Source organism: Chelon labrosus, assembly GCF_963514085.1.
Source record: "Chelon labrosus genome assembly, chromosome: 13".
NCBI classification, from domain to species: Eukaryota; Metazoa; Chordata; class Actinopteri; order Mugiliformes; family Mugilidae; genus Chelon; species Chelon labrosus.
The window spans coordinates 19,725,350-19,738,332 of NC_140346.1; the positions used below are offsets into that span (position 1 = coordinate 19,725,350).

General features: G+C 43.1%; 1 protein-coding gene across 1 annotated transcript in view; it reads right to left on the reverse strand.

The window, feature by feature from the left end:
• Positions 1-1,175: 1,175 nt before the first annotated feature.
• Positions 1,176-12,983, reverse strand: part of plch1 (phospholipase C, eta 1) — a 62,039-nt gene continuing 50,231 nt past the window's right edge. The window contains exons 13-24 of the mRNA XM_084558400.1: positions 12,845-12,907; positions 10,913-11,007; positions 9,152-9,249; positions 8,867-9,046; positions 8,261-8,368; positions 7,595-7,719; positions 7,315-7,399; positions 6,629-6,775; positions 6,114-6,193; positions 5,903-5,962; positions 4,981-5,368; positions 1,176-4,265 (exon numbers count right to left, since the gene is read on the reverse strand). Of these exons, the coding sequence (XP_084414526.1) occupies positions 1,558-4,265; positions 4,981-5,368; positions 5,903-5,962; positions 6,114-6,193; positions 6,629-6,775; positions 7,315-7,399; positions 7,595-7,719; positions 8,261-8,368; positions 8,867-9,046; positions 9,152-9,249; positions 10,913-11,007; positions 12,845-12,907 (4,137 nt within the window). The 3' untranslated portion in view covers positions 1,176-1,557. The remainder of the gene's footprint in view (positions 4,266-4,980; positions 5,369-5,902; positions 5,963-6,113; positions 6,194-6,628; positions 6,776-7,314; positions 7,400-7,594; positions 7,720-8,260; positions 8,369-8,866; positions 9,047-9,151; positions 9,250-10,912; positions 11,008-12,844; positions 12,908-12,983) is intronic.

The following is a 12,983-nucleotide window of genomic DNA, read 5'->3' on the forward strand; positions in this document are numbered from 1 at the left end:
GAATAAGAAAGTGAAACGAGGCAACTTAAATCTTTTGTTAATAAGCCGAAAAGTGGAGATCAAACATAAAAAAAGCAATCATCCAGGGGTTTGCGTTATTTTCTCTTACATTTCCACTGAATTTCTGCATTGTGATTGATCCATAAAATTTAACAAAGTGTGGCAGCCTAGGTTGGAACCAGGCTGGGGAATTGTACACTCTGAGCAACAGGTGTGCCGTTTGTGCGCTCTATTACACAGTCATTTCATGAGCAATTACATCCCATTATGTTTAAGGTGGCATGTGGGGAAAGATGAGGTTGTTTGTGACTTACAATGAATTGAGCTTGAGCTGCGCCCCCGATTAATTATCTGCTGAGACGTGAGTGAAAGAGGAAACAAAACAAAACGACATCTTGTGAAATCAAATATTTCAGTATTTTATTGCATTGGTAGGAAAATGCTCACAGTTTTCCAATGAGCAACAATACAAAGAAAAAAAAGGATGGTGTAACACTGAAACAAAAGAATAAAAAATAATAATAATAAACTGTAGCTCTGTCATCCTTCCCTCCTTGGCCTGGCCCTGTGTAGGTGTCACTCTGCTTCTTCAGTCCGTTAAGTTATACAAAATAAAATAACCAGAACCAACAAGAGATTATTTTTGCAGTCTGTATCAAAGCAATTATAAAAATAAAAACCTTTAAACCCCAATTTTTTTTTTCCAACTTTGCAATCACACATCTACAAGTTACAGTGAGCAACAAGTCCAAGCACAGAAGATTATGTACTGTATTGCACCCGATCAAAACAAGCCGATGTCCCCTGTTGTCCCCTGTTGTATCCGATACAACACTTTGTTCTGTGCAAATGTGGTTGGGCGATGCGACATCTAGTGTACAAACTGGTGCATAGTCATGCTTGACATGTTCACATGTAACATGCACAAACATACAGTTAGAACTGATTTGCAACTAAAACTCAGGTGACTCAAACCATGTCAATATTTACACACAACACAAGTAAAGAAATACCACTGAAAAGAGAAGGAAGACTTACATTTGATATTTGAAAAGATGAATCCCATCTATTAAAAGTAGCTCTTTCGTTATACTACACATTCAAATGATACAAATATTACAGACATTCCCTCTCTGTTTAAAAGCCTGTTCTATTTTTATTTTATTTTTTTATATATTTTTGCTTCACAGTCAGTGTACGCAGTTTGGACAGTACATCACAGGGACAAAGGGCAACAAGTACCTGCACAATCAGTCTAGGAAACCATCTGGAAGGAATCAATGTTCCCAAGTACATTTACACATTAAGCAGAATATACTGTAGACAACACACAGCTGACTAGACCATTCACTTTTTGAATAGTGGACATTTCATACAGAAAATTCATGCTGTCAGATCCATCCATGGATTATATGTGATGTTATATTGTACAGACTATATCCTTTACTAGAAGTAGCCTGGAATAACATTTATGTAACTGTTATAAGGAAAACCTCCCGGTAAACAAATGCAGGAACAAACAATGGCAAGTGTTTATTTCCTTGATTCTCCTGAGAGCTACAGTCTGAGCAGAAAGTAGACCTCGGGCTCGGACGGCGAATGGGAGTTGTTTGCAGGTGGGAGAGAGTCGTCGGTATAGTACCGATCTCCATAATGGTCCCCATTTCCGTAACGTAATGATGTGCAAGCTCCTTCTGGAAGCCCCCTGTCCTCCAGCTGACCGAGATAGCCTGCTATGTAAGAACCAGTAGAGTGTCTGTTAGTTGGGGGATTCTGTGAGGCCGGTTTATTCCTCAGTACCACACCACCAATGCTGGCAGAACTATTGACCATCACCCCTGGCCGAGGTTTTAAAGCTTCTTGCTGTCTTTCGCGTGCGCGGCTGTTGATGTGGCGCACTCGGCTTTGGCTCCGAGAGGATAGGCGGCGGGTGAGGGGCGGAGGGGAATCGTCCAGGTCCCTGGAAACAACGGGAGCTGTACTTGCAGTCTGCGGCAGTGACAGTGGGGAGTTTGCTTCTTGATGCAATGGAAGAGTCTGGGGTCCACATTTGTCACTGTCATCCCCCTCAAGACTGACCAGCTTACGTAGCTGCTCTGTGAGTGGATCACAAGACTGTGACTGGAAAGCCGCTCCCCCCACGTTGGCCATCTTCTTCTGCTTCCTCATATGGGGAGTGATGAAACTGCGACTAATAATGTGGTACTTGCTCTGAAAGTTGCATGATATATCTTCAGAGGTCAAATCACCTAGGGACTTGGACTTGCACGGGCTGGGGGCTGTGGAGTCTGTGGCAGGAGATTGGGAATAGGTTGATAAAGGTGCTATATTTGTGTGGGGTGAAACACTGGCTTCAGTCTGTGACTGGTGGCTAGAATTGTTGAGGGAAACCTTTTGGTTCCATGTCTGTCGACAGGTGTATGATTGTGTTTGCCTTAGGCTGTGTGGCTGGGTGATTTGAGAAGTGGAAGACGGTGATGAGGGCATAATGTTGTCATAGTCCAGGTGGCTGTACACCGCCTCACAGTCTGAAACGGGGGAATATAGGCCTCTGTCTCTACAGGCGTTTACAGATGCAGCAGATTGACCGGGGAGGCTTTCGGAAGAGGAGAAACCATTTTGGAAGCAACCCACTTGTTCCCTCTCCATCTGTTTATGCCCTAGCCTCTCTTGATGAGACCGGTTTAGGATCTGGCTGCCACTATAGCTCCTCTGTTGTGTGTAGGAACTGCTGAATCCTCTGCTGTTGTTATAGACCTCAGAATTGCTGTGAGGTATGGGGTAGCTGTTCTGACGCAGGGGGCTAGGGTTGGAGGATCTAGAGTTGACAAGTCTATTGCAGACTGGAGGCTGGGGGTGGTCCTGGTGTTGATGGTGACTGGACAACTGATAAGACGACTGATTTATTGGGGAGTGACACTGTGAAAATGCTACATGAGGTGAGTGTGACGGGTACTGTTGTTGAGGATCACGGTATGACTGATATGGCTGTTTTTGTTGGGAGTAGCTCGGAGTGGACTGGTTTTGGTAAATAGCATGGCGTTTGATTGGACTCATGAGTCCGTCCCATTGGCTGCCATGTCTTGGCGATGCCAGCATCATCTCCAATGGATCCTCGTCGACATTTAGCTCCACTTCAGCTGAATCGTAGAGAAACAAGTTGTTGTTTACAGAGGAGCTCATGTACCTTTTAGAAGTACCCGGCTCTGTTACAGGTACTGGTGCCGGGAGATCACTTACTTCCTCATATATCCTCTCCTCAATTTCTTCACTGTTTCTATTCACATCTTCCCAGCTCACATTGTGCCCTTTCCCTAAACCCTGAACCACCTTTGCTGGAGAGGACCCCAAGCTGGTTGAGGGTGTGCTCTCTTTAGTGTCTGCCTGAACATGGACTGTCTGTTTCTTCAGGTTGTACACCGATACAGGTAACAGCACTTCCTCATCAAGAATAGTGTAGACCTCCTCTAGGTCGGCGGTTTCTGGGCTCGTAGTGAGGGTTGGGGCGGGTGTATCAGCCTGGGAAATCTTGCAGGGTGAACAGATATTATGATTTACATGATTTGTTTTTTGAGCTACCTTTTGGAGACTTATCAGATGGTTCTTATAAGGAGATGCTGCTTTGGTCTTGAGAGGAGACCTTAACTCTTCCAGAGGATTAGGGGTGGCAGGAGTGGCGTCTTTTTGGTGACGGGATGGGGTGATATCACGTGACAATGTTGTGAAATTGTTTTGGTCAGCAGTGCTTTCAAACTGACCGATCAGAGCAGAAATAGAGCCACACGTGTCTTGGTCGTTGCCTAAAGACACGGCATCAATGAGTCTGGAGATGGTGCTGTCATGCAAACAGGTGGGACTCCTCAGATCACAGTCTATACTAATGGGAGAAAGAGGGGGCGCAGAGGAAGGAGCAGAGGAAGAGGATGAGGAGACCGAAGGTGCAACTGTGAATGTTGTGCTGTTTGATGATGTTTCTGGTTTATCTGATGCCATCTGGCTTTTCACTGGGGGCGAGAAAAAGATGTTTTTCTCCATTCCTGTGGAGATGATATTTGATTTGTTGACATCTGACTGGTAATTGGCATAGTCCTCTTCTTTTCTTACTTCTCCTCTTCCAATAACCAAATAAGAAACCTCCTCTGATTGCTGAAATTCATTATTTCTGTATGTCCTTGAGGGGGAAGTGATGCCTGATTCAATGGAAAATGATGATCCGATGAGAAAGTCAGCAGAGGAAGATCTTGGCCTGTTGAAGGGGCAAGCTCCTGTGGACACAGACAATTGAACAGAAATATTAATAAAGACATATACTGTATTAGATGCAGAACACCAAGCCGACCAACAATTAAATGACAACAAGTAACAATCCAGTCAATACAAGGCAATACACAGACAAATGGATCACCAAGTACAACTGTGAAGGGGAAGCTGGAACATGGGCCGTGGATAAAAAACAAAAAAAAGGAATAATCCATGTTTGCAAATATCAGATTAGGAAAGAGATGGTCAAATGGGATTGGTTTGGTTAAATGGGATCAAATGACACAGTAATATATTTCTCAGACCACTTTTGAACAAAATACACTGGGTGGACGCAATACTGGTATGTTTTTGAACGATGCAACCTTCAGACAATAGGTATTTTAGATTACCTGCGGGAATATCCTAGTCAGTTCTCTACTACAAAGAAACACAACAAATGAAGATGGGACAGAAAAGGCATGTTAAGGTTTCATGGAGAGCAGCCTGCAGCAGTCTGTCAGTTCACATGGTTTACTGTACATGAGTTTTAGATAGTTGTTACATGAGGTAAAGAAAGGGAAGAGAGAAATCAGAAAACAATTCAAGACCAAATGGCATTTTATCACAAAATAATTACAAACAAATTTCTAATTGTATTTCAACTAGAATGGAGATATTTTGTGTGTAATTTGCATTATTTTTTTATTTCTTTCACTGGGATAAAAGACAAATACCCACCAATGATAGTGTCTGCCCCCATGTCATGCTGTTCTTTGTCGGGTGAGCAGATGGACAGCTGCCCCTGCAGGAGCCTGTCTAAAGGCATAGAGATAGGTCTATGGACAAGCGGGGCTCTGGGCTGGAGACGTTTCTCCACGTGCTCAGCCTTCCCTGACACACCCGCTCCTCCTGCTCCTGCACCTGTGCAGTTGTTTTGGTCTGATATCGAAGCCACCGACTCCGACAGAGCCATCTTGGTCTTCTTCCGGCCCTTTGCCGGGGCGCTGGCTGTCCGCCGCAGGAGGTGGTCGCTGATGGAGCGCTTCCGAAGACCGCTGGAGTTTGTGTCCACAGAGGACTTGGAAGAGCGGTTGAAAAAACCCCGGATACCTCGCAACTGGTGACCCTGAGGACAGAAGGAACCAAACGGAAAGGAAGTGAGAAAGGGGAAAAGGTATCAGTAAAGAGAAAGGAAAATGTCCTTCTCAGAAATAGCAACATTAACCTGGGTCCACTTCTGACAAACACTTTTCACACTTTACACCTTGAAGTGTTAATTTTTATGAAAACAATGAAAGTACATGCCATGTATTGCTCTTGGTTTGCAGCAAATCTAACAACTGCATGCATTTATATACAGTATATCGCCTATAGATGGCACCCTTAGCCCTTAATCGCTGCAGCAAACAACATGTATGAAGCAGTTGGTTGTGCATGCATGCTTACACTGCACATTATTACATATTTGTAGGCAATGAGACAACAACAGATGAAAACCGAAAAATGGAATTCAAACCAAAACCCATCTGGTAAGCAAACTGTCTGACTAAGTGGTTAATGTCACACACAAACAAGTGTGTCTGGAGACAAACTGCACATATGCATCATGCATTGCCTTTTTTTCATGCAGCACCACACAGAGCTTAAGGCATCCGTATACCTTGTTAGATCCTAGAAAGTGCATTATGGTAAAGCTGGGGTTCAGGACTAGAGGGCTCCACTAGAAAGACAAAGGCATCAAGGAGCAAAATTTCAATGGACTGATGTGTTGAGAGAAACACATTTTTTTTTCTGTTTAACTCCAAAATATAATCCTAGCTGATGAAAGAGACTAACCAGGGGGCACCACACCTGGACTATTGAACACTTACCTTCCCATAGACGTCATGCACTGACACATGCACAAAGATGGAAGCTTCCGTCAGCCCCTCCAAGTAAACATGTCTGTAACCTGGTGTTAGAGATGAATAGGAGATGTGAGATAGGGAGGAGGGTCAAAAGAAAGAAAAAAAAGGCAACATCTGTCATCAGACCAGTAATTGTGTATTAGCTGCCTCGGGAGAGGGCACCAGGCGTTCAGGGACAACTTGGATAGATGTAGATAAGCCACAGGTCTTTCACTTTACAAATCAATCAAATCATGGTTCACTAAACTTATGATAATGTTCCCCTCAGCCACAGCACTGCCAGAGCCATAAGGGAAATTATGTATTTCACTATGAGTGTGTGTCTATTTGTGTTAAATAGCAGCACTGTCTTGATTTTAACTGGTAGTGACAAACTATGTCCCCACAGAAGTTCATGTCATTCATTATACAGGAAAAGTCCAATTTTTCCACAGACAAAAACAAACAAAAATAAAAACACAAACATTCTGCAAACAGACCAGGCATCAGGCTGCTGAAGGCGACAGTCCGCTGGCCAATAAAGTCCCGTCCAATCGGGTCGTGGTCCCAGACGAGGAAACGCACAAGTGCCACCTCCGCCATGTGAAGTGTGAATGACAGAGTCTCCTCCCACACTGGGTTAAAACCTGAGGACAATACACACACATATATACGCTGGTTATAATTACTATCAAAAGACATAGCTGCTGTGCGCCCTGCAGGACTTCCTACAAAAACAGGAAAGATGGAGCAATGCGAAATTTACTTCAGAGATCAATGATCTGTTCAGTAATCTCGTTGAGCTCCCTGAGCCTTTAACCTTTCTCAAAGAAGGCTTTTCCCCTTCCCCCCGCAGGGTACACTCATCTGTGGAGCCATGTCAGGGGTGACGCCACAAGATTGCTCCGTTCTGCTTCCTATGTGCCTCTAATTAATTAACCTGACTTTTGATCTCAGCAGTGCTCCACAGCCCCGAGTGAAAAACAGCTTCATCTATGCTCTGTTTTTTTTTTTTTTTTTTTTTAAGGGATGCTACCAACAATCATTAGACGGTCACAGAGGTGAGAAAACATTTGTTTATGTTTGCATGTGCTGTGCATACAATACAATCTACAGAATGTAAAGAGTAATATACAAAATATTTTTTAGTGACTTCAAAGTTCAAGTTGATCTGTGTGTATCTGACCATTGTCATCAACAACTCGCGTCTGTTCCTTGCAGCAGTCGACCGGCAAACCGATGATCTCCACCTCGACGAATGGATCGATAATCTGATGGAGGAGAAAGGCCAGCAAATGAAGTTACAAGTTATTTCACGACGCAGCCTTTGTTTACGCCGTGAGAAAGTTTAACATCTCAGAATAATCGAGTATAGCAGCGCAAACGTGTCTAAATGCCAGCGTGTGTGTGTGTGTGTTAGAGTGACAGATGGAGAATGTGCATTTGCTACGGTGCGGTGTTGTTACCTCTCCACGGTCTCCCAGCATGGAGTCTGGTGGTTTGGGCAACTGCTGCCCACTAATGATCTTGAGAATGAGCTGCTTCTTGGGGTAAGCTGGAAGTGGGTCATCGCTGAACGGGTTGAACGAGCCTGGAGGGAGTAAGAGACAGCGGAGCCGCGACTTTAATTAATGTCATCAGTCAATCCTAAAATCCACGCCCTTTCTACCGTCCCACAGTACACATTTTGTGCATTCTCAATTACAGTTAGAAAGAGCAGAACTTTAAACTACATGTGGAACAAGCCTGTTTTTAAAGAAACTTTAAACTTTAAACAGCTATGCTGTGCAGCTACCTCCCTAATTAGATAGCCAATATTGTAGGAAACAACACTGTAGCAATGCTATAAAATAATTGGGAGCAAAATATATATAAAAAAATCACATAAAATATAGTGGAGGGCCCAAACAGAATAAAATAGTATTGCAGAATTACAGAAAAAACATCTTTATTTAAGTTTGCATTTAAGCTTCTTATCCTCTGCAAGTATTTCTGAGATGAACAGTGAACTAACAATGTAAAATTCCTGAGGCCGTGACTTATTATTTCATTTATCCAATCATAATAAATTACCAATAATTTGCACATCAGTTTGTATTTGTATGAACGTGTTTGTTTGTTTGATGCCATACCTTTGCACATCGGAGGAGGCTTGAGGACGTAACCGCTGCCTCCATTCACCATGAACTTGGCTCTGTTGAGCTGCATCATCCTCCCCTCTGTCTGGTAGTTGAGGGCCACTGGATAAAAAAAATAAAAAATAAGAAATTGCTCAGTAAATTAGCCTCTAGCCACCTAGCCTCTTCCCAGATATGGCATTAACTGACTCAATTATTGTTAGGTTCAATTCAGAAAAAAATAATAATATGCTGAAATAATTCTGTATTCAAAATAAATAAATTGACTGGGACAGGCAGAGATTAGTTGGATTTGGATTTCTTGATGCTTTTCAAGTCTCATTCATTCACGCATTTATTTGAAATTCACTTTAATATTTATCTCAGCCTCGACATGCGAACACACACATACCATGTACGGATGTTGACACTAACTAGCACACTAATTAAATGTGTAAACGAAGTGTGACATGTGAAGGCCACGGATGAATCACTTCGTATGCTGCATGCATGCGGCGTGCCGTCTCAATTAGTGGCAGAATATGAGATGTCGCTCATTTTTATTAAAAAGGTAGCCACCGCACGGGTGAACGATTTGGAGCAAACTGACCACTCTCTTACCCAACTGACAACCCACGTTCCAGTAGAACTGCGGGTTGAAATTAGAGGAGTCGATGCGATAGGCTGAGGGATAAATCCGTGACAGCTGCCTCTGGTTGAAAGCTAGGAACTGCTCGGTTCTGTGATGGACCAGAGATTGTGCTCTGGTCTCGCTGAAGGACAGAACGTCACCTGGAGTACCTGATGAGAAAACGCGGGTTAGGCACGAGAGATTGCCTTCAAGGTAAAGATTACAACGTGCCTTTTATGTTTGTGTGTGTAGGCGGCACAGCGTTGGTGTTTCACCTTCGTTCAGACACTCCTGTGAGGCAACCGAGTTGGTGAAAACCACCAGGTTTGACAGATCTCTGCTCAGTTTCATCGTCTTCCTCTTCCTTCCACCCCTAAAACAGTCGCCAGACGAGCAAATTGAATAAACGGGAGATGATGTAAAATGTACGAGACAGGTAAAGTGAGAGCTGCGCGCACTCATCTACCCATTAAAGCATTTACAGTGGAAAAAACGTAGCAGGATAGAGAGGATTGTCCATCAGTGGCAGCTTGCAAGCCACAGGAAAGAGCATCAAAGGCAAAAAGCTTAATGGGGACCAGAGCACATGCAGCGCAGCAAGACCCACACACAGCCATGCACACATGCCACTACACAGCCATGCACACACAGTCTCACACAAAGACAGTCAGTCACATTGCCGCTCAGACGCATGCTTGCAGGAATCTGTATTGTGACAGAGGCCACGCATATGTGAATATTCAAACCAGGAAATGAGAGAGAGTGGAAGAACAAAGACAAAGGCGGTGCACGGAGATAGCCACTGATGTTCACTCACGCGGGAAAAGAGGGAAAAATGAGACAGAGGTGGACAAAGAGCGTGCGTGAACGAGAACTGGGCTACGTTCAAAACGGACGCAGATGAAAACAGGGCTCCGTTTGAGACATAACCAACACAAAATCTCATTTAGTCAGACGTTCTGCATTTTGCTCAGGGCCACTTTCATAAGCGATTCTAAATTCAAAAACACACTTGGGGCAATGATATTAATTAACGTGCGAATTTTTATGTTAATCCAGTGAAACAATTTTCATGTCACCATAAAGACACATTAGAAAAAAAAAGATGGAGGACTGAAGCAGTGGAATTATTCAGTGGGGGGTTAATGCGCCGCATTTCAAAAATTAATATTGCCCTTTAGATACTTTACTTACATCTCAGATTAAAAGGACAAATATATGATCAGTTTATAAAACACAGTACACTATTACAGATTCAACTACCTACAGGCAAATAAAGCATTAACTAAGTCTGTGAACGGGAAGGATGTACAGTTGCTAAACACAGGGTAAAAGGACCGCATGAAGAGATGTTTTCCTTGTTGCAGAGTGTTTTTAATAATGCGGTATTAATACTAAATAAATGATCCAATTCTTTTAAACCACTGGCTTTTATGTAGCCTTAAAGCTACAGTTCATAAAAGAAAATATCTCAAAGGAGGCAGTCACGGTTGGATAAAATGACCAATCTTTCCACAGGGTTGTCCTTCCATTATTATTAAAGCCAACAATGAGCTACTGGAGCTGCATGATGACACCACATGTGGCGCCTTTTGTCACGGACCCATTTTCATTCATACCGGGTTCCTGGTCTTTTGCGCTCCTGTAGAAAATCAGTGGAATTATTTCCTGTGCTACAAGTGTTTTAAAACGAGTTAAAAAAAATCCAGTATGAGAAGGTGGGCTTAATCGTGCAGCAAGGCATGCAGAGCAGAAAATAGAAATTTAAGATGTGGAGAATGGTGATACAGATTTTAATGAAAGGAAAAGGAATTAAAACCATTCCAGATTCTCTCTCCTTTCATTTTCTGTCATCATCCACCCCCCCACCCCCCCACCACACACAAACATACAGAGGTACTGCTGTAGAGCCTCTAGTGGCTGCGTGGCGCTACTGGCGCCCTGGATCGTTTAATGCTCCCAGCAGTCAGCAACTATCAAACCTCTCAGTTTGTCAGGGGACTGTCAGTGTTGCGGTGAAGCGGTTCAAAGGTCACCTGTTGAACTGGCCTCCGGCTTCCCTCCCAGACCTCTCCTGAGTGTCCTCCTCCTTGTCCACGCTTTGGCATGACAGCCTGGATTTGGAGTGCCTCTGAGAAACCGAAACACACACAGACACACACACAAACAGGAAAATATAAACCAAGTTTCACTGCAGTGACGGTTTTACTCGCTGAAAAGCGGAAATGTATCCCCGCCTTCAGCTGAAATCCGGCTAAATGTGTTAAAATGTACATCACACGTGACACCGCCTACACACTCCGCGCAGCACAAGAGTTCTTCACTGGCTCGGAGTTGTCGGTAGTGCGTCCTTAGGAAATTGCATGCATTTCGTAGAGGCTGCTGTGTGCATGGCAGTGGGTGTTTTAGTCATAGTATATGTAATTACAGCAAGAGTGTATTTCATGAAGTGTGAGGGTTTTTTTTGTGTTTTTGTAGGGAGACAGGGAGAGAGCAGCAACATCTCTATTAGAGCAAAAGTGGAGTTGAGAAGAGGATGAGGGTTGCAGTAATTACAGGGTTTAGGCTGCTTGCCAACAGATTACATGCACCCATGCATACACTCATGTATATATATACATACATACACACACACACGTGGGAGGGTGCATAATATGCAAAGAGGGAGGCATAAAAGAATGAAGAGGAGATGTGAGTGGGTAAACCGAGGAGGGAGTAGAGGAAGGTAGCGTGAAGCAAATGGATGGAAGAAGCTCTGACATGGAAGTAACCCGACTGAGAAATGAGGGAATGTCGAGAGAATGTCTTTAAAAACAACAACAAACGCAACTCTGATGTCCAAACATCAGAGATATCTCAAAAGAACACTAGGAAACAACAGCTCTGAGCATTCCTCTTGGGGCGTACACCATTAGCAGCTCTTTTTGAAGGACAAGAGCGGGTACATCAAGACAGCACATGCTTCAGATCTGCATGAGTAATTCACAACAGCATAACATGGATTCCCTTCACCGATCCGCCACGAGAAACTGTGACACTTGATTATGATCCTGCCGCCTACCAGAGGCTGGAAACAGCACAACGAAACGCGCTCTGCATTTTCTCTATGTGAGGTTTCTGTTACATTAGAAGAGCTTGTGTTTCGCTTCCTATACGTGATGATTACCAGCCAAAGAGTCTATGTAATGTGTAAGCAGAGCAAAGAGTGGTCAATTTAAAAGGTAAAGCCACTGAAATGGAACGCAACTGCTCTATTATGTTGTTTCCTTTATTGGTTCTAAACAGTAATGTGTATTTTAATGTTTTATTGACTGCTTACTGATCCACACTGAGGGGAAAATGTTGGAAATGAGCTTTGAACTTTTCAACTGGACAAATATCTAGAAGTTTCCGTTGTTTTTTTGTTAAAACCGATTAAAAATAAGCATTGATTCAGCCATTTACAAGGCTTACAAGGCACACCAAGTATTAAAAATACTGTATTTAAGTTGGTTATTGTACGTCTTCACCTTCCCTGCTGTAAATTGGAAGAAAAGATTAATAGTGATCTTGGTATTCATCTAAACGGAGAATATGAGGGAGCACCAACCAGGACCTCGTTAGCTTAGCTTAGCTTAGCATAAAGATTGGAAGCAGGGAAAACGTCTCCCACAAGAGATAAATTATTAACGCCTTACATCTACATATGTGGCCACTGTGGAATAAATTAAAGGATTATTTTATCTTAAAAATAAAGATGACAGATAAGAATAGATAAATACAACAATTTGCAGTTTTACAGTGCGGTGGAGCTTTTAAACAGCGGCTCTCGTGAATGAGCTCAGTCTCACTTGCTGCTTCTGTTGGATGCTGGATGCAAGTTTCTCGTGAAGGCTCTCATTCAAATAAAACATTTCTGAATGTTATTAAAGATCGCTAGATCCACTTGAATTTGAACCAACCTGAATTTGCCATTTCAACCTCCTTACCTTCTGTTTGAGTGTCGTGATGAAGGATCTGCTTTGGGATTTCTTCAGAACCCCTTTAGAGCTCTAGAAAAAAAGGAGAACACATTCAGACACTTCCAACAATCGTGTTTGTTTGTATTGGTTTACTTTCTGTGTGCGC